The sequence below is a fragment of the Manis javanica genome, chromosome 16 (genome assembly GCF_040802235.1).
Source record: "Manis javanica isolate MJ-LG chromosome 16, MJ_LKY, whole genome shotgun sequence".
Taxonomy (NCBI): Eukaryota; Metazoa; Chordata; class Mammalia; order Pholidota; family Manidae; genus Manis; species Manis javanica.
This window is the reverse complement of record NC_133171.1, coordinates 10776639-10798474: the sequence shown is the minus strand read 5'-3', so window position 1 is coordinate 10798474 and position 21836 is coordinate 10776639. Positions and strand designations below refer to the sequence as shown.

Genomic DNA, 21836 nt, shown 5'->3' with positions numbered 1-21836 from the left:
CAATAATGTTAAAGTCTGAAATCGGATTTCAGCCTCCTTATAAGCCAAGTCAGCCTGTTCCTGTGTCATGAATGCAGGCAGAAGACATGAGAAAACTAGGTCAGAGACACAGGACTACTACCGGCAGGCACATTCACCAGCCAGTGCCCCTCAGCCCCGCCCCCACTCAGGTGATGCCATGGACTCAGAGGGACACTCGGCATCACAGCTGAAGAACACAGAGCTTAAGTAATCCACTGATTTGGAATAAGCAATAAGCAAGTCTATTCTTTGTCTGGGGAGCAATATTACCTCATCTTTCAAGGTTGACAGCTGCACCAACCCAGACCAACAGGGCTGGAATTCCCAAAGATATGGAAGGAGTCAAAAGGCCCAAAGAGGACAATCTCTTCCAATAAAGACAAAGATAAAAGACACAGTTCTATCACTTTAATGCACTATTTTCCTTTTTTGGTTTTATCCTTACAGAATCTATCTTTGTACCTAAATATTTTTCGGAGTTATAACCATGGTATATATGCTACTGAATGTTGTGCTTCATTCGTTTAACTTTCATAAACAGTTCCCATGTTCTGCACAGTTTCCATAATTATCCTTCACACTTCACTGTGTTACTGGACCAAAGTGGCTGAACATTTATGTTGTTCCCATTTTTGTTCTTGGCTTGTCTTTTTAAAAAACCAAGGTTAAGCCCTCAGCACAGCAAGGAAAACACTTTGGATATGGGCAGAGAAGACTCCAAGGCCATATTTTCTTTCTAGGTCTTCACTTGCCCTTCTTCTGCTTCCCATTTTGCCACCACATTTGGCATCTTCATCCCAAGCGGACAAGAATGTCCAGAGCTATCAGATTCTTTCTGCTCAGAGAAGTACCTGAGTCACAGAATCCCATTGTAGCAGTTAAGTTTAAATGTTATCCTGCATCTATGTAGAGGGCTTCATTCCAGAAGAAAATGCCAAGGGCAGGCAATAACAAAGCCGAAGAAGAAATCCGTTAACATTGTGCTTAGAGACGTAGGTAGGAGACTTTAGGGACATAGGAGCTGCCCCTGGGTCCTAAGTGATGTGTCCGTGCCATGATGGCCCTGGGGTTTGTTGAGATCTTGCAGTGAGATTCTTCATCAATTTATCCATCTGAAATCTATAGTTCCTACCAACACATTTTATACTGTTTTCTCTTAAATAATTGTTTGTTTTATTAAGAGTGATATTTGTTTCAGTGTTCCAGCAGAAAACAGATGATTGGTGTACTCTGAAATTAGGAATTTGAACAGGGTTTAACAAAGGGGTGTATTTATAAAAGTGTGGACAGGGAATAAGGAAACCACAAAATAAAGTGAAGTTTACTCCTGCCCTTGTGAGGGGATCTCTTACCACTCCTAAGCATACTGAGAGCCCAGAACCTAGAAAAGGCCACGCAGAGAGGAGTGTGGGCTGGGATGTGGCTGCCCCCAGTAGAGCTGGGCCTGAAGGAAGGCTGCCCTCCTCCCTGCGCCCATGTGTGGTCCACTCTGACTGGCCCCCTGGGTCACCAGGCAGGTGGAGAACAGGTCTAGAGGGGCAAAAGGAAGAACTCTGGGACAAATTCTTAAGAAAACTGTAAGTTTCTCAAAGGGCACAGACCATTTTCTAAGTCCCTAGCTTGCTTGGTAGACTTAGACAAGAATATAGAAATATTTCTCATCTGTAAATGGGGAGCATAATAGTATGACAGTAATGAGGCCACAGCCACTGCAGGAGGGCCAGTGAGAAACAGAAAGGATACTAGAAGAGGTTTACACTGATGAACAGGGTTCAAAGGTGTGTGGGTGATTAGGGGCCACTCTCCCTAATTCCCTCCTAGGGGCGGGGCCTTCATTCCAGCAGCTGCTACGTCAGGAGAGCTGCCGCGGGAAGGTAGCAGGGGGTACAGGAAGCAGCCCGCCCCAGCCAGTCGGCCCCAGGTACCTTTCACCAGTTCCTCTTACTTTGCCATTCTTGGCAACACCTTTGTCTCCACTCTGTTGTAATCGCCCAAGAGGAGGCCCCTACTGCCCCAAAAGTTGCTCAGCACTTGTGTGGGTAAAATTGCAACATTTCCAGAACATCTCGCCTGGCCTTTAGCACATGTGTATATCAATAAGGCATTCAGAGGTGGAAAGAAGTAAGGCTTTAGTGCATTTGCATCATTCCTCAGGGGTGGAGAGAAGGTCCTCTCCATATCCATGGTAATTACCTGGGCAAGGAGGGCTTATCTGTACCCAAGAGGTGCGGGGAGGGCCGGCTTTGCTTCTCCTGGAGCAGGAGAGAGAAGGCTCCAGACTGCAGTTTGTAAGCAATAAACGGGTTTTATACTTTATTTCTTCCTTTGAATGATTTCAGTTTTAGAGGTATTTTGCCCCAGGATTTCCTTTTCTGGACTTCCTGTTTGCCCAACCCACTCTCCATCTGGGGCCACCTGGGGAGGAACAGAAACAAACAAAGGGCGCCTTCTCCCTCCTGGAGCACCACTGCCCCTCCCACTTGCTGCTCTTCTTTAACTGATCCTTCAGCCTCCAGTGCTGAGCGTCTGGGCTGCAGGCAGCCCCCTCGGGAGGCAGAGAGCTGGGTCTCCAAAGAAAGCCTGCAGGTTGATGAGCAAGGCTGGTTCCTCCTGCCCTGTAGGTGCCTGGAAGTCTGGGGAAAGGAAATCTTGGGGCAAAATACCTCTAAACATTGAACTCAGCCAAAAGGGGAAATGAAGTTTAAAACCCGTTTATTGCTTACAAACTGCAGTCTGGGACCTTCTCTCTTTCCTGCTCCAGCAGAAGCAAAACCGGCCCTCCCCTCACCTCTCAGGTATAGATACGCCCTCCAGTTACCCAGGTAATTATACATGGATATGAAGATGAACTTCTCTTCACCCCTGAGGAATGATGCAAATGCACTAAAGCCATACTTCTTTCCACCTCTGAATACCTATTGATATGCAGATATACTAAAGCCAGTTGAGATACTCTGGAAATATTACAATTTTACTCACAGTGCCCCAGTCCTGTGCCTGTGCATCTAGGAACGTAGAAGCAGGAGTGGGGGTAGGAAGGAGTTGGTAAGGCCTGAGGTGGGAGGGAGAGAAGGAACCAGAGCCCTAGGTTAATGGATTGACCCACATCATGTTTGCTTTATGCATGTTTCTAGAATCAGGAGGCTGAAATATACAGGATTGTAATTCTCCCTAAATCCAATTTCAGTGGTCCCAGTGACAAGAAGGGCCCTTTAGTCACCAGCATCCAGAAGTAAGGCCAAGGCCCCTTGTTGGTGCCATGCAGCCTTGGGCTGGTGCATTCTGACCCTTGTAAGTGGGTGCAGTTTTAGACATCCTCTCTCCAGCCCTCCAGCAAGGCCATTTGTCCATTCAGTGAAGCAAACCTTGTTACTTTCCAAGCACCTGCTTTTTAAAAATGGCTCTTTAAAAAAAAACAAAAACATTACCAAGGTGTGATTGATACACAGAAAGCTGTACATATTTCATGTGTACAGCCTGATGAGTTGTAAATCTACATCCATGACCATCACCAGTCTATGCCAGAATGCATCCATCACTTCAAGTTTCCTCTCCACTCTCCTTTTTATTACCGCTGTGAGGAAATGTTACCTGATATTTAGCTGAATAATCAAAAACTGTCTAATGTAATGTTCACATCCAAATAAACTTCTCTATGTCGTTAAGTGGATTAAGAAAATTACAAGCATCAGATATCTTGAACTTAGCCTTGAAAGTTAAAATGAGACTTGATGTCAATGGCAGGGGCCTCTGAGGAAGCTATTGCTTTTGAGATTGTTAAGTACTTAATAACCATTAGCCGTCACTTAGAAAGACAAGAGAGATTTAGCAAACACATACATATCTTGGTACTAAGTATTTTAAATTGAATCTATACTTATTTTGTATGTTTTCATTTTTTTAAATGTTTATAACTGTGTTTCGTTAGGACAAAAATTTCTAGGTAATATTGAAAGGTTTGGGTTTTCTTACTGTGTCCACCTCAAGACATGGATGTTTATCACAGGAAATGGTATTTGTTAGATTGCTTGTGGTAGAAAATTTTGATGTTCGGGTCAAGCTGTAATCTGTTTGCCACAGAGGTTTGGTCTAATTCCCCAATCATGTAATGACTTGCCTGCTGATTATCACCTTGCTGATCTCTAATGTGTTAGCTTAAATACCAGAAGACTATACTGACCATTGGTAAGTCTGGGGAAAGGAAATTCCGGGGCAAAATACCCCTAAAAACCAAAATCAGTTAAATGGAGAAATAAAGTTTAAAACCCATTTATTGCTCACAAACTGCAGTCCCAGGCCATCTTTCTTCCCTGCTCAAGCAGCCCCAACACCCCTCTTCCCCCTCACCTCTCAGGTACAGATAAGCCCTCTGTTGCCCAGGTAATCACCCATTGATACAGAGATGAACTTCTCCACCTGAGGAAAGATGCAAATGCACTAAAGCCATACTTCTTTCCACCTCTGACCGCCTATTGATATGCAGATATACTAAAGCCAGGCGAGATATTCTGGAAATGTTTCAATTTTACCCACAATCCACCCTTCCAGAAATTTCGCCTTACAATTAACTCGATCCCCCTCTTCCAACCAATCTAGTAACATGCAATAGCAACAGCAATAAAATCTTGATAATCCTCAAGCCAGAAGATTCAGCCTAAGCAGATTAAGTAAATGTACTTTACAGCACAATCTCTTACTAAGCACAAAATACGTTTCTACACTTGTTTACTCATTCTTCACAATCATGCTAGATTGCTCACAAAACTTCTACCAAACATTAGAACAGTCAAGCCTCTCTTTCAACATTATTTTCTTGACAATAGCAACACAATCATAATTCTCAAGCCAGAGGATTCAGGTAGGTTCAAAGGTCACCCATTCCAGCCATCACATGGCAGCTGCAGCCAGGGGGCGCATCCAGGACACAAAGACCATAGAAGCAAATAACCGTGATTGTCAGGGGAATTTGCTGTTATTACAGGAATACACAGAAGGCCAGCTTCTAGGTCTTTACCCCAAAGTGCCATAAGAGCCAGCCATTGCTGATACATGTGTTGAAATGTCCAGGGCCACGTCCATTTCACTCTTAATTGCTGCACCCATCCTTGCAACACATGTCCAATAAAGTGGGTACCTCAATCGCTCTCAGTAACCAGCAACCGACCATAGGCTGCAGAGAGGCGCTCTAGGCCCTTCTTGGAGGTTTGCTGATGTGCACAACATGCAGGGCACTCCTTCCAGGCTCAGCTGACTTCTTCAAAGGTGAAAGGCAAGCCACACCGATAAGCCCACATTGTCCTTTGAGGTGTCTGTGCCACACCACTCTGTGGACTTTGGGTCCAGTTTCGCACCCACCCCACGATGAGATAGGAGGTTATTACCTTGGTCGGAGCTGTTCCAGCGATGGGCTCTGTAGCCAGCAAGGCGTAGTACACAGCAGCCAGTTGCTTCAAGGTGACCCGGACCTCTGCTCCTTTCCATGGTTGTTCTGGCCGGCAGCAAGAGCAGCAGCAGTGGCAGAATCAGTAGCTTTAGGCTCAGGCCACGGGCGGGGGTTGGCATGGCCAGCAGCGGTGGTGGTGCCTCCATGACCACACATATAGACACATGTAACCTTGGTGCGAGTTCTGCTTCTCCCCAACATTTCTAGGGGCGGCCCTCCCAAAGGTCGCACCCATTATGACAGCTTTCAGAGGAACCCTGCCGACTACGCCAATTGTAAGTCCGGGGAAAGGAAATCCCGAGACAAAATACCCCTAAAAACCAAAATCAGTTAAATGGAGAAATAAAGTTTAAAACCCGTTTATTGCTCACAAACTGCAGTCCCAGGCTGTCTTTCTTCTCTGCTCAAGCAGCCACAACATCCCCCTTCCCTCTCACCTCTCAGGTACAGATAAGCCCTCTGTTGTCCAGGTAATCACCCACTGATACGGAGATGAACTTCTCCACCCCTGAGGAAAGATGCAAATGCACTAAAGCCATACTTCTTTCCACCTCTGACCGCCTATTGATATGCAGATATACTAAAGCCAGGCGAGATATTCTGGAAATGTTACAGCCTCAACATCCAAAGAGCAAATAACCCAATTAAAAAATGGGCAGAGGATATGAAGAGACACTTCTCCAAAGAAGAAATTCAGATGGCCAACAGGCACATGGAAAGATGCTCCACATCACTAGTCATCAAGAGCAAATCCAAACCACGAGATACCACCTGACCCTCGTACACCGTGGGTGGGAACGTAAATTGGTGCAGCCACTAAGGAAGACAATATGGAAGTCCCTCAAAAACTTAAAAAAAGAAAATCCAAAATACCAATTCAAAGAGATATGCACCCCCATGTTCACTGCAGCATTATTTACAATAGCCAAGATATGGAAGCCACCTAATTATCCATCAGCAGATAATTGGATAAAGAAGATAAATTTACACAAAGGAGGATTACTCACCAATAGAAACAAATGGAACCTTGCCATTTGTGACAACATGGGTGGACCTAAAGGGTAATATGGTAAGTGAAATAAATCAGATACAGACAAATACCATATTTCACTTGTATGTGGAAACTAAAAAAATAATACAAACGTAAAACAAAACAGACTCATAGATAAGGAACAAACTGTTGGTTACCAGTGCAGGGAGCAGTGGGTAGTAGGTGAAACAGGTGACAGGGATTAAGAGGTAACTTCCAGTTACAAAATATACATGTCATGAGGATGTAAGGTTCAGCAGAGGGAATATACTAATATTCTAATAATTGTATGGTGACAGATGGTAACTAGACATTTGGAGATCACTTTGCAATATATAAAAACATTGAAACATTATGATATACACCCTAAACTATGGGCACACCTTGTTTTATTGCACTTTGCAGATACTGTGGTTTTCACACATTGACGTTTTGTGGCAATCCTGAGTTGAGCAAGTCTATTGGCATTTTTCCAGCAGTATTTGCTCACTTCATGTTTGTGTCACATTTTGGTAATTCTCATGGTATTTCACTTTTAAATTATTATTGTATTTGTTATGGTGACCTGGGATCACAAGTGACTGAAAGCTCAGATGATGGCTAGCATTTTTTAGCAGTAAAGTATTTTTAAGTTATGTACACAGGCTTTTAGACATGTTATTGCACACTTAAGAGACTATAGTGTGAAGGTAACTTTTATATGCACTGGGAAACCAAAAAATCCATTTCACTTTCTTGCTTGAGATGCTTTGTTGTGGTGTGGAACTGAACTGGCATTGTCACTGAGATACGCGTGTCATTGGATACTGCATGCCAATTATACTGAAAAACAGAAAATAAACCTTAGGAGGAGCTTTTCTGGGTTGTGTGGCTTAGGATCTCTCAGCAAGTTGCAGTCCAGATGTTGTCTTGGGCTCCAGTTACCTGAACGAACGCTTGACTTGGGCTGAAGGATCCACTTCTAAAATGCCACAGTCACATGGCTTCCGAGCTGGTGCAGTTCTTGGTTGTCCGTCGTTGGTCTTACTGAGAACCAAGCGACCCGAGGGAACAAGGCAGAGGCAACAGCATATTTTATGACCTAGTCTGGGAATTTACCTGCCGTCACTCTGCCTATCATGCTGGTCACCCAGGCTAACCGTGACAGTGTGTGGAAAAGGATTACACCAGGGCATGAATGCCAGAAGGTGAGAATCATTTGGGACCATTTTGGAAACTGGCTTCTACCCATGTGTCCGCATATGACATGTATGACAAGTCACTGCAGTGACAAGGAGCTGCAGGCAACTTAAGTTTGCATTCCTAGAGAAACCTGGCTGTTACATGTGATACATCCCTGTGATGGAGTACCTCGCAGCATCAGTCATTAACTAGATTTATACATTTTATTCAACTTGAAACAAAAACAGAATGAGGTTTATAGTATAATGCGACTGTAAGTCTAAAAACATTGCATGTACATATATTCTTAACACTATTTTTTTTTAATTTTAAGGTTATTGATATACTCATAAAGGTTTCAAATGAAAACACAATGTGGTTACTACATTCACTCATATCAAGTCCCCACCCATACCCCAAGGCAGTCACTGTCCATTAGGGTAGTAAGATGCCACAGATTCACTATATGCCTTCTGTGCTACACTATTTTCCCTGTGACACCCCACACCATGTGTACTAAACATAATACCCCTCAATCCCCTTCTCCCTCTCGCCCCACCACCCTTACCCCACCCCTCCCCCCCACTAGTTCCTCCTTGGAGTCTGCTGGCCTTTTGTTCCTTCAGTTTTGCTTCTCATTTGGCACTGAAACTACTTTTTTTTTTTTTTGAGAGGGCATCTCTCATTTATTGATCAAATGGTTGTTAACAATAAAATTCTGTATAGGGGACTCAATGCACGATCATTAATCAACCCCAAGCCTAATTCTCAATAGTCTCCAATCTTCTGAAGCATAACGAACAAGTTCTTACATAGTGAATAAGTTCTTACATGGTGAACAGTGCCAGGGCAGTCATCACAGAAACTTTCAGTTTTGATCACGCATCAAGTCATATATGATTATTCATTTGATTTTTATACTTGATTTATATGTGAATCCCACATTTCTCCCTTGTTATTCTTTTTTTAATAAAATGCTGAAGTGGTAGGTAGATGCAAGATTAAGGTAGAAAACATAATTTAGTGGTGTAAGAGGGCAAATGTAGATGATCAGGTGTGTGCCTATAGACTAAGTATTAATCCAAGGTAGACAAGGCCAACAAAACATCCACGGATGCAGATTTCTCTCAAAACGGGGGGTGAGGTTCTAAGCCTCACCTCTGTTGACCCCCAATTTCTCACCTGATGGCCCCCCTGCGACTGTGCCTGTCTTAGGTTGTTCCTCCCTTGAGGAATCTTACCCATCTCTGGCTAACCAGTCATCTTCCGGGGCCATACAGGGAGATGTAAAGTTGGTAAGTGAGAGAGAAACAATATTCTTTGAAAAGGTTAGCTTTTTACTTCTTTACAGATGTATGCCCTGTGGCTTCTATGCCCAGCATTTGACACTACCTATTTTTAAAGATACATGTTGCTAAATAAATATATAAAAGGTTGACTGGAAAGACATTAAAGCTATCTATATATGGGGGAAGGAAATTGAAGAGCTCAAGGAAATTAGAGGAATTACCTCCATTATATATAGTTGAAGTTTAAAAAAAATGTCTTTTTATAAGACAGATGCACCCCTATGTTTATCGCAGCACTATTCGCAATAGCCAAGAAATGGAAGCAACCTAAACGTCCATCAGTAGATGAATGGATAAAGATGATGTGGTACATATACACAATGGAATATTATTCAGCCATAAGAAGAAAACAAATCCTACCATTTGCAACAACATGGATGGAGCCAGAGGGTATTATACTCAGTGAAATAAGCCAGGCAGAGAAAGACAAGAACCAAATGATTTCACTCATATGTGGAGTGTAAGAACAAAGAAAAACTGAAGGAACAAAACAGCAGCAGAATCACAGAACCCAAGAAGGGACTAACAGTTACCAAAGGGAAACGGACTGGGGAGGATGGGTGGGGAAACAGAAAGGGGGCCTTACAATTAGCATGTGTAGTGCGGGGGGGGCAAGGGGAGGGCTGTACAACAGAGAAGACAAGTAGTGATTTTACAGCATCTTACTACACTGATGGATAGTGACTGTGAAGGGGTGTGGGGGGGGGACTTGGTGAAGGGGGGAGCCTAGTGAACATAGTGTTCTTCATGTAACTATAAATTAGTGATACCAAAAAAAAAGTCTTTTTTTAAAGGTAGAGTTATAAAATGGTCCAAGCAAGCCTAAGAGATCTTATCGAAGTGAAATTCCTAGTAGATAAGGCTCTACTAGTTTCCCTGTGTTGTATGACAGTCATATTTCTCTGGAAGGAAAATTTTGATTCTCTTAAAATACCTCCCTTAACTTCCAGTTGAAATTAAATTATTTTAACAATACAAACTTCTTTCATTTCTTAAATGGAAATACTTAAGATATAAATAACGTTGAAAGAAGCCCACAAATAAAACTTACAATAAGGAGTAAATGATTGATATCAAATTTCCTTGTTGAGGATGTATTCAATGAGAGGCTAAATGAATAGGATTTTAAATTTTTTGAAAGGTATTGGGGGTGGAAGAAATGGAAAAAAGGAGCACAGAGGGGGTGCATAAAGTACCAAAGGCAGATTAGATTCCCTCATTTTAAAATTAGTGCTTTTAACCAATTTCATTTTGAGGTTGAAACAAGGAAAAGAGATCATTGTGCATTTATGATAACTTAATTCTTCTGAGTTCAAGATATCCCCATACCCATAGATAAATTTCACTATGGTTAACAACTAAATAAATATTACTTTTTTCTCTACATATTATTTCAAATTGCTGCTACCCTAGGTCTGACAGCAGAGCGCTCACTGGTCACCATTCACTGGTCACCACTTGAACGGCAATCGGAATATAAACCTGAGGGGAGGCCAGGGTTCTATAACTCACAGAGCAATCAGGGCTAAAATGATGACGGTTAAGGTTAAAGCCTCATTCCTCTGAATGAAAGTATGTTGTGTATACTTGTAATTGTGCGGTAGCAGAGGCTTAGGAAAACTTTTGTTATTTGAGGAGAACCGTGATAGGGGTTTGAGGATATACTCAACCTAGGGCACCTCGAGTGCAAGTCAGTCACAGAACAAATGATACACACATGTACAGTGACAATGATTACTGGACCAACTGCCATTTTCATACCATGCCCACTACTTCCTGCACAGCTGCTCCTGCTGAGTATGTACCACCAGTGACGAAAACACCAGCCCAAAGTAGCCAATATGCACACCAAGCTTTCCTTTTTTCAGGGGTATTGTATTTGTTTAAAAGAAAATGATCATTCTTGAAAGACTGTTCTGTGTGTGGTTAACCACTTTATTTCTTGTTGATGAGACCCCCAGATACCAGACATGTTATTATAAAGCTGCTTACGCACTTTTAATAAAAACGTGTCTCCCATCCCTGAGGCGGAAACGCAGACGACTCCGTGTGCTGCACTCCGGCAGTTCTACAAAAGGCCGTGCATCTTCATGACTGTCCATTTCAGGAAGGGTGCTAGAGAAAGTAATGTTTGAAATCAATATCCATGCTTTAGTTATCTACCTTTAGTAAAAGTTTAGCTTTCATTCTCTTCCAAGTAAAGACAATGCAAATTAATTCATAAAAACACATGAAAGAATACATTAACTTATAGTACAGAGTTGGCATTACATAGGAAAATTCCTCTTTACACCAACGGTCATAAAGTCACTTTTAGTATGGTGGAAGGTTTATAAACAAATACAACAGGATGTTATGAATATATAGGACAGGGGAACAAAAATTATACCTGGAAAGAGTCAGGTCAGAGTGGTCTTGCTTCATTTTCTTTACAGAAGTAAAGCTTTCCTGGCTTGGTAAGTTACTGAAGGTGTTTTCCTCTCTCTTTCTTTTTTTCATGTCTTTACTGAGACGAGTTTGCATTTTAGAAAGGCTTGTAGTAGAGAAAATAATGTTTGAAATCAATATCCATGCTTTAGAGTTATCTACCTTTAGTAAAAGTTTAGCTTTCATTCTCTTTCAAGTAAAGACAATGCAAATTAATTCATAAAATAAGATGAAAGGATACGTTTACTTATAGTACAGAGTTTACATTACATAGGAAAGTTCCTATTTACACGGTCAAAAAGTCACCTTTAATATGGTGGACGGTCTTTAAACAAATACAATGGGGTGTTATGAACATATAGGACAGGGGAACAGAATTAATACCTGCCAAGCATCGGGTCAGAGTCGTCCTGTCTCAGTTTCTTTCCACGAGTACAGCTTTCTTCTTTTACTCCAGTACCGCAAGTGCTTTCCTCTATTTTCCTTTTTCTGTCTTTGCGGCCCCTTTTCAGTGAACTTGTCTTTAATTAAAAAAATAATATATGAGGTATAAGAAAATAACTGTCTATAGACCTTCTATTGTTTTAAATTATGAAACTCTGACAGAATAAACAAAAAGAATGCTCTTCCTCACCCAAAAAGTTGATAGTTTTATTATTTTCAAGAGAGATCTATGAATTTGATCTCTGATAATACTAGGCTAAAATCTAATGATGCATGAAAACTCTAAAGGATTCTTAAAACTCGAAGATGTTGATCTCATGGCACCATGTTTGGTGCTACAGAACTTAGCAGTTTTCCTTTAGACTTTGAACGAATCAAAGATACTATTCTTTTGAATGAACTGTATGTCACTAATTGAATGAATTTAAAGACTATCCTTTAGAGCACAATATAATCAAGAACAAAGGTGGATATACATAGAAATATAGAGATTACTAATAAGAAAGTTGAGGAGGTTATTAAAAAGGTAGCCGAAACATGAAAGAAGGCTCATGAAGTATCAAATAGGAAAAAAAGTCTTTTATAAATGGTCAAATCTTCTGGAAACTGTTATTTTTCTCAAAAAAGCATTTGTTGTTAAGAAGAGAGTTCCAGAAACTTGTGGTTCCCAGGTGTGAACAAAGCAGTGTTATTAAAGATGAGGAGAAAAAAAAAAGATGTGTTTTTGGGGAAAACAATAAAGAAATAGCATAAAATAGATCATATTTGGAATTAAAGGGTATGAATGCCAGCTATGCTCTGTCAGTGATTAGCTATGGAACTTTGTAAAAAAAAAATCTGTGAGGCTCTGTTTGCTTATCTGTAGAAGAAGATAAGTCACACAGTTGGTAAGGCCATTCTAGCTCTGAAAGTATATGGGAAAAAAACAAACGAACCCCAATGTGGCCCTTATGCAATCTAACAATTTGTAGGCAGCACGTCAATGTAACAATGAGTACCCACCCTCCTCCCAACATCCCCCAATTTAGAAATTGGGAAATAAGCATCTATTTTGAGAATAAAAGTTACAATGAATATAATAGATCAAAGAAGAGAAATACGCAAGGTCACTGGTAATATATGGTTTGTGTTTTGATTCTCTACAATAGCATTTATCCTCTTTTAGAAAATTATTTACTCCTTACTCAGACTGTTAAGAAATCTTCAAAAAAAAATCTTAGAATGTGGAGTTAGATATTCAGTCTAGCCCTAATTAAATGTTGCCTATATTCTTGAACTGAACTTGGCGGAAAACATTTCTTTAGAGTATTTCGTATCAATTTCCTTGAGGATTTCATGATTCTTTTAGCAACATTTTTAAAAAACTGCTTTTAAGCAATTACAATTATTTGGTTCTCTATTGGGATGTTAAATGCATAATTAAGGAGTTATTTTAGTGGATTAAAATAAGACAAACTATAAATCTAACGCCTTTCCCATATCATAGCAAAGAATCACTACCTCTTGTCACTGATTGAAATAATTAAAATGTTTTACTAAGTCTCTTCTCCATTTAGTTTATTAATTTTTACTCAATAAAATCTGATTGAGTTTTCATATTATACTGAGCTTTTAGAACCCCCAAATCATTAAAAAAAAGAGAAAAGAGAATGCTGAATATATACTGAGGGAAAAGTCCAGTTAATTAAGATTAAGTTAGACTGAATAGTTGTCTTACATAAAAAGAACATTTCATGAATAATGGGCTAAAGCTTCTAGTTCCTATTTGAACTAAGATGTTACTTGAGATCATTTTCTAACAATACTCACAGTAAGAAAACATGAAATTTTTCTTACGAGGATTATTATAGGCACTGTTACAGCTAACTAAAGGTTACAATGTACTCATTCATCTTGAACATGAAACTCTGCCTTCTTTTTAAGGTAGTTTCACAGCAAATTATTGAACATTAAAAAGAGAATTATGAGAGATGGTGTTAATGAGAAATGTGTATTAATAATCTGGAAAAGGTTATGAATTTCCAAAAACAAAAAAAATTCTGTGAATTGTAGGAAGTAAGTATACTACAAATAAGCAGCTTTTGGTACCAGTTTTGTTTTTTTGTGTAAAGGTTGTAACAAAACTGACCACACTGTGATGATTCTCTTGGTGGATGAGAAAAATAACCATTCAAATTTAATTGTGTTGTAGGAATTCCATATTTTTTTATCATTACAGCCTAGACTCCACCAAACATATTTGTCTAACGTGACTTTAAAACTGATTTTAATAGTTTTTACAAGAAAATATTTTTACCTGGTAAAAAATGCTACCAGAACTGGACACTGTCTTTAAACTCATGGTAAATTCTAGTCTACATTGGGAAAGACCGAAATTTGAGGATATTGTGAAAACTGCAGATTCACTATTCTGTGGACATTTTAGGAAGAACTGAAAAAATACAGAAGAAACCGAATTTACTTCTATAGAATGAATAAGGCCTTCAGTAATATAAGCACAGAGATGAGAATGAAGGAAAGAATGCAAAATTATTTAAGGATCACTTCTTTTCTTTGGGGAATGACAATTGTTGAGTAATCTTACTTCCAGTCATTCATGCAGACAAATGTCAAATGTTTGAATGTTAAAGCTAATCTATAATTTAAAAGCAAATGGTGAAGCAATTCACAAAAGTCTGTGTATAATAAATATTTCTCTATGTGGTAAGAGACAAAAGGGACACAGACATGATTGAACACATAATATTTGGTGCCTGGTACAAAAAAAGGGGTCACTACATGACAGTGACTAACTGGGCTCAAACACAGAAGATGAAAAAATTTTTTGAATTATTAGAGAAAAGACTTAAAAGATCTACCTTTCATGTGAACTGCATCTGATGTCAAATACATGATATCATTGGATAAAGTAAGAGCTCTCTGCTTATTCTGTATTTATTATCTAAGAATTTCTTAGTATTAAAAAATTAAAATTGATAAAAACATAAGGAACATTTTAGGGATGCAATGAATGTACACTACATGTAATGTTAGCAACTGCCATGTTTACGAAAGCAAAAGAATATTTGGATTAACAACTTCAGAATATTTACATTAACAACTATTATGATTAGATTAGCAACATAATTAACTATTATGCTGACTGAACACAGAAGACAACTTCAGTCCATTATAAAGAATATCTGAAGGAGGGAGAATCGAGATTAAAAGATAAACACATTTGATAGATTACTTCAAAAAGCTCACAACGAGGAGGAAAGTATCAAACCATACAGCATTTAAGAATTAAGAGAACTCAGGTACAGCATACATTATTCTGACAGTAAGAAATGTAGAATTAAGAAAAATCTGGAGGGTGGGAAAAAAACAGGACAGAGTAAATTAGCTCTAGTATTTCTTAAATAATAACACTTACAGCTTTCATAGTTGATTTTTCCCATGCTATGGATTTCTGTAACTGCTGGATGCACAGGGCCACCTGTGCAGCACTGCGAGCTGCTGATAATGCCCGTCGCCAGACCCTGAGACCGGGAACAATATCCTCTTCAATTCTGCATTGAAACAATAGAAAAATTAAGTAGGTCATGTCCACACTTACGGTTACTGAATCTGAAACAATCATCACACTGAAAGCCAATGATGATGAAACATGTAACAGCCGATAAGTGTAAGGTTTAAGCAACTAAATTTGATGTAGTGCACAGACCATGGCTACGTGCCTCAAAGCTTAGCCACAAACAGGTAAATGTAAGATCACTTCGCAGGATTATCAACACACATAACAAAAGAAAATCATTTTTTACAAAGCACCATGCAAATAGCATGATCTATGTGGATCACAGACATACAAGAAGATACACAGATAACAGGCAAGAGAAAATAGGCTCCAATTAGCAAAGAAGCACAATAATTTTTCAAGTTAATTTCAATAACCTACCTGTCGTCATCACCACTAGTGGATGGTGCAGGAGCAGGGCCAGTAACTGTGCCCACATTATCCAGTTTGATCTGAATGGTGGTACTTAAGGGGCTCTTCAGATACCTTCTTTCAATGTTTCGCTCCAGCTCAGACAGCCTGGTTACAGCTATATCTAGGGGGTTGTCACTCTTCCGCTCTAGCGCATGCGCACTGCTTCCTTCTTCGCCAGTAAATTCTCCGTCGTGCTCCTTGCACAAGCTCGAAAATGACTTGTGTTCAAAATAGACCAAGTCCTCCCTCTCTGATGCGGGTTCTGGACACATCCAACCCTATATATCAAGAGAGTAACGTGATTACGGTTTCCTCTTAAAATGCCTGACGGGTGAGTTACCTTTACTTAAAATACAGCCGCCGACACCAACAGACCTCAAGGATCATTACTAGAAGTTTTTACCTTGTGTTTCCTAATGCTAGGCAAAAATAAAGAAAATTATTAGAAAGTTATAAGAGAAGTTTGAAGAAGAAAATTTAACAACTTTTGATATTATGAGAGGTAGAGTGGAGATCAGCAAAGTATTCTGAGGGACTCCACACTAACGGCTTATTCTTTCACGGGCCCCTTTAAATGGGAATCTCTCGACAGCAGGGACTTTGTGCCCCCTGTTCATTCTCATTCCTTCAGCCACTCCTCCTGAACAGGCCCTTGTACTGCCCATCCTGGCCTCAGGGGCTCCGCATAAGCTGCTGCATTTGCCTGCAGAGCTTTTCCCCTTTCCTCTGCACCTAGTTAGTGACTCCACTCATCCTGTGGCCCTCGCGTGAGAATTTATTTCTTCAGGGAATCCTTCCCTGACCTCTTTTAGGAGGTAAGCCTCTCTCCTACAGTCTCTCCTAGAACCATGTAATATCCCATACCTGTGGCAGTCACAGCTTGATACTGCTGTGATTATTTAATTAATGTCTTTCTACTTCTAAATTCCCTGAGGGCAGGGACCACTTCTACCTTTACTCATTTCATCTCCAGCAGTGGGAAAGCAAATATTAGACACTCAAAATATATGTCGATTGAATAAATGAATGGTCTTATCATTCAGCTTGCTTACAGTGATCCTTTGGCTCAAGACCCTTCAGAGTTCCTAATGTTTAGCAGAGCCCAGTTTTACCATGACATTCAAGTACCTCAATCTCCCTCTTTCGCTCATATTCCCATTCAGGCCTCCTACACTGCAATCAAACTCCGTGACTTGTCACACCACAAACATGTCCTGAGCTTCCTGGCCCTGGTGCTCTGCCCAGTTACTGACTCTTCCCAGCGGCACCCCTTATTCTCTGTCACAAAAGCTTCCCCGCCTTTGCCCGTTCCATCTGGACTTCTGCAGGCAATCCTCCCTGACCTTTCCCCTGGCCCCACCAGAATCGGGGTATTCCTGGCCTGAATTCATGAATGACTTCGTACATCTTCACAATCCGCTACTAGATTCGGCAGGGCTGTGTACATGTATTATTGAGGGCAGAAACCACAATTTATTCAATTTTGTGGTGTCCACTCTGATGTACAATAGGGACTTTGTAAAAGCATATTACGTAAAAAGTAGAATGAACATGACCCTTTTCATTAAATCTCTTTAGAGATAATTATTTTTCTTATATATCGGAATACTTCCTCTTACCTCAAGAGAATATTCATATTTAGAAAGTATGGATGAATTTATAAAGGGTACATACACATTACTGCATCATGTATGTCATAACAAATGAACCTCAGTCCCAGATTTTGGAAGGGATCCAAAATTGCTAAATCAAGGGAATCCTATAAATGTAATAATACATATTGATTTTTTCAAGGCAAGAGACAAGAAAATGAGGACTAGATTAGATTTTGAGAAGGTGGATGGTTGAAAATTATCTGCAAAGCCCTGTGACAGACACAGCTTGCCACCTCAGAAAAGGTCCTCACTGCCACTGTCCAAGGGCTCTCTATATTTGGCTTGTCATGTTAATATACTTGTGAACAGCTCGGTTCAACTATTAAATATGCAGGTGACTTAACTAGGAAGAAATTTAATATTCTGTATGACAGGACTGTGATAAAAATAGTTTCATATGCTGAAAAATATATCCAAATGAAATGAATAAAAATAGAACAATGATAAATGTAAATTTCAGCTTTGAAGTTTAAGCAACCAATCAAAGAAATATTGGATGCGATACAACACACTTAAAAGCACAATGAAAGATGCAGAACGATTTTTTTTCTAATAATGCACACTCAGTGAAGCAACGGTATGGTTCGGATGTTAAAAAGCTAGTACAAGTTGGCATGAGGAGAAGTATAGTGCCAGCTTAAGGGAAGTAAAGTCCCATGAGCACATCAGGCATCTCTGTGTACAGTGAGGGGTACATTTTAAGAATACAGACACGTGTTTAATCAGAAGACAATCGTGCGCCTGGAAACCATTCCATGGGACCGATGGCTGAAGGAATTATTCTGCTTATAAAAGAGAAAACTGAAGGAGAGACACAGGAGCTGTGTTTACAGGAGCTAGAAGAGTAATTAGACTTTCTACAGATCAGGACTAGATTCTTGCAGATTTTCCTAAAATATAAAACAGAATTTCCATATTATCAGCAATATTGAAAATAGAAATGAATGCACCTAAGTAGTACCAGGCCAGCTGCTTAACATGTCTTCACAATGGCTAGTTCCCAGGGCTGACCACATAAATATTTTGTTTTTTGGGAAAAAATCATTAAATCTTTTGCATTTTGTGGTTATTTCCATCACTTGTTGTTTTAGATTCCTCAAGACATACAATTCATTTCTTTAAAAAATCCATAATAATCCCATAATACTGTTATTAATAGGATGCTAGAGCATCTCACTTAAAAAACCAATCTCATTTATCTTAGCTGCTGAGAACATGGGCAAGAACATCTAAGCAGTCGGTAATGTGATAAGGTCAATAGACCAAGATCTCAGTGTGTCGCCGGGAAAAGGTTAGGCCCACGCCGACTTTACAGACAATTTCAAAAAGCCGATGATCTGCTTTCCCAACCAACGGCCACCTAGAACCGGCAGATTAAACCCAGAGGGGGATGGTTATGGGAGGAAAGCAGGGACAGTAGAACCGACCAGATTCAAACCAGCAAGTAGTAACAACCAACCGTGCGAGATGATGAAGACAGACGACGGAAAGCAGATGCAGTAGTTTAAAAGGTAAAGCACACCAGGGCCTTTTAATTTACTGTAGGGGCAAAACCTCTCCACAGTCCCTGAGGGAATCATTACCCAGGAACTGGTCTTCATACTGATGATCCGGTGTCACCAAGAGAACTTAAATCAAACTCTCTATTCTCAATTTAAAAAGGCAGGGTAACGGTGACCTAAGCGATCCAACACACGTTAAAAAATGATGGCACTAAATAGAATAATTTTCATTTCTCCAGAAAATTATCTTGTGTAGAAGAAAGAGTTCATTTGTTGAAGATGCCAGATAAGTGAGGCATTTTTATACTGTATTATAGTACCAGGAGGAGGATACATAAAGTTTGCTAGCACAATTTCAGTAAATGATAAATTTTTGTTTCCCTTAGTTGGTAACTATGTCTGTGGTATAAAAAAAAGGGGACATTTTGTTAGCTCTGGAAAAATGAGATTTTTTTGAGATGAGATCCTCCAAAGTTTCTGAATGCCAGCATTAAAGTAATTAATGCAGCTAATCTGTAATCATTGGTAGGACAGTATCATGGCATAAGTCTCACATTCTGAGTGAAATATGAAATATTCAATCAAATTACACAGAAACTACATTTTCTAAGCCTTTTCAAGTGTCTGTCTCATGCTTATTCATCATCCATCCATTTATTCTCAGAGACATCACATTATCAATTGAGAAGAGACATTTATATTCTTTTTAAAACCAAAAATTTTTGCACAAAGTTGAAGCTTTTCTTTTGTTGTCCTTTTAGTTTCAATCATTGCTGTGACATGGTAATGCCCAGTCAATAAATAATTAAAACTTTACATATATACATAGGATGTGAGTATGTGTATCACAACATAACATATTTTAAAATTAGCAGTTTTAAATCATAGTGAAAGTTCAACATATAACTTGGCTCTATAACACGGCTTGCATACAGGACAATTACCAGGCATATAGGAAACACTGCAGAAGCAGTTTGCCATTACATTGATCATGGCTGAAACTATGAAATCCTGCTTGTGGTGAAGAACTGCAGACCAGAAATGATATTTTTAATGCCACTGAGGAGGTGGGCAAGATTTAGTAAGAAGAACTCGGGAGGACAGACCTGGTTTGATTCCACATTTAGCCACTTACTATATTATGACCACTGACAGGTTACTTACTCTGAGACTTGTTCCTTACCTGTAACATGGGGGAAATTAATCAAAGTGAGAACATTTAGCGCAGTAACTGGCATATATCAGGCATACAATAAATATTAGTTACCGTCCATTATTCTAAAAACAGATTTTATTCCAAGTCAATTTTACCTCTACTTGCAAACTTGCTGATGCGACTCTCCTTTCCAGATCTTCTACCTGCTGAAGAATCCTCAAGTCCACGCCCACTGCTTGTTCTTCCACTGACCAGTGCTCCACAATATCTCGAGTTACCTGGCTTTCTTTATTCTCATTTGACTCAATAATGGTAACTATATTTGAAAGGAAATTTATTTTAAAATCCACTTTATCTCTCAATGATTTCTTCCAGAATGTGAATGAAATTCCAGGGGTAACACGTACACATGTACATTTAACACACACAAATTCACTTGTGAATAAGCAAGGCAGCTGACTCTTGCACAAGGAGGAGTAAGTACTCTTCTTAAGAAACAGAACAGTATGTCTGTAGGTTGTAACAAACTATCAAAAGTAGTACCAATTTAAGAAAATGTAAATTGTTTTCGGGCAAAATAGGAAAAAAAAAAGCCTATTAGTAATAAATTAAGATTAAGACATACTAAAATATGCTTTAAGATAAAAGAATGACTTCGCATAACTAAGCAAGAGAGCAGAAATCTCTTTTAGGTGCCTACCGTCCTTATTCTCGATGCAGGCTTGAGTGATGGAATCCAGGTGTTTCTGAATTTGTTTGTGTAATGCCTGTTCTCTTATCCCTCTGGGATGTAGCACTGCGAGCAAAGCTTTTAAATCCTCTGGGTCAGTAATTCTCCACCAGCCAAACTGCATTTCTAAGCCAAGATAAACATGTAGGGCACTTACAGATACTCAGAATATGAATTAATGGCATGATACAAATGAAAAAATTTATAACTATATAAAAGCATGAAAGATTCAGCTATAATACAGAGATCTGTAACAATACAATAAAGTAAGTGGCTACAGCAAACCCTCTCAAGGTACCCACCTTCTGGAATAGGCTTTGAACGAGGATAATTTACTGCTTTGGCTACTTCAAGAGCCGCAGGTTGAGTCGAAGAGACTTTTTCCTTCTGTGGTACTGGAGGCTCACTTTCGTTTGACCCAACACTGGGAGTCAAGAACATATCAGTGTTTCCTTCTGACAGTCCCAACCCTGATCCCACACTAGGGACAGGTGGTAGGAATGGAATACTAGAATTAAGCACGCCCGTGGGCCCCCCACAAAACTGGGGTCCCATCACAGGTACTCCACTTTTCATCTGGAAAAAGAAAATATTTTAAAAGTAGAACAACCTAAGAAGTCAGGAAAAATGTTTAGAATCTGAAATTTTTAAAATTCTGAAAAAATATTTTCATTTACCTCAATTGGAGGAAAACTAAATACAATAGCAACAACATTAAACTCCATCTTATTTGCTCCCCAAAGTAATTTCCCTTTTAGAAGTACTGTAACAGTAACAAGTTACAAAGTTATAAAGGAAGGCTTTGCCTTAGACTTAAACTCCTAGAACCCAGTAGTTCCAATGAAGCCTGGTGATAGACAATACTGACTCTCTTCAGTTCTCAAACTGTGGCAGGAATAATATTGTAAATATTCGACTGATTCTCCTTTAGTGAAAATTTTCATGGAC

At 39.5% G+C, this 21836-nt stretch overlaps 1 protein-coding gene across 14 annotated transcripts in view; it reads right to left on the bottom strand.

Moving 5' to 3' along the window:
* The window catches only part of LOC140846792 (bromodomain adjacent to zinc finger domain protein 2B-like), a 120976-nt gene that overhangs the window by 5893 nt on the left and 93247 nt on the right, over positions 1-21836 (bottom strand). For 13 of the 14 annotated variants that reach the window (XM_073224500.1, XM_073224501.1, XM_073224504.1 and 10 more), the window contains 8 exons: positions 21191-21464; positions 20859-21014; positions 20314-20474; positions 15813-16123; positions 15291-15426; positions 11816-11952; positions 11394-11537; positions 10919-11119 (listed from right to left, as the gene is read on the bottom strand). In XM_073224500.1, the coding sequence (XP_073080601.1) occupies positions 10993-11119; positions 11394-11537; positions 11816-11952; positions 15291-15426; positions 15813-16123; positions 20314-20474; positions 20859-21014; positions 21191-21464 (1446 nt within the window). In that variant the 3' untranslated portion in view covers positions 10919-10992. Of the gene's footprint in view, positions 1-10918; positions 11120-11393; positions 11538-11815; positions 11953-15290; positions 15427-15812; positions 16124-20313; positions 20475-20858; positions 21015-21190; positions 21465-21836 lie in introns of those variants that run through there. The other variant, XM_073224503.1, reaches the window with a different exon arrangement.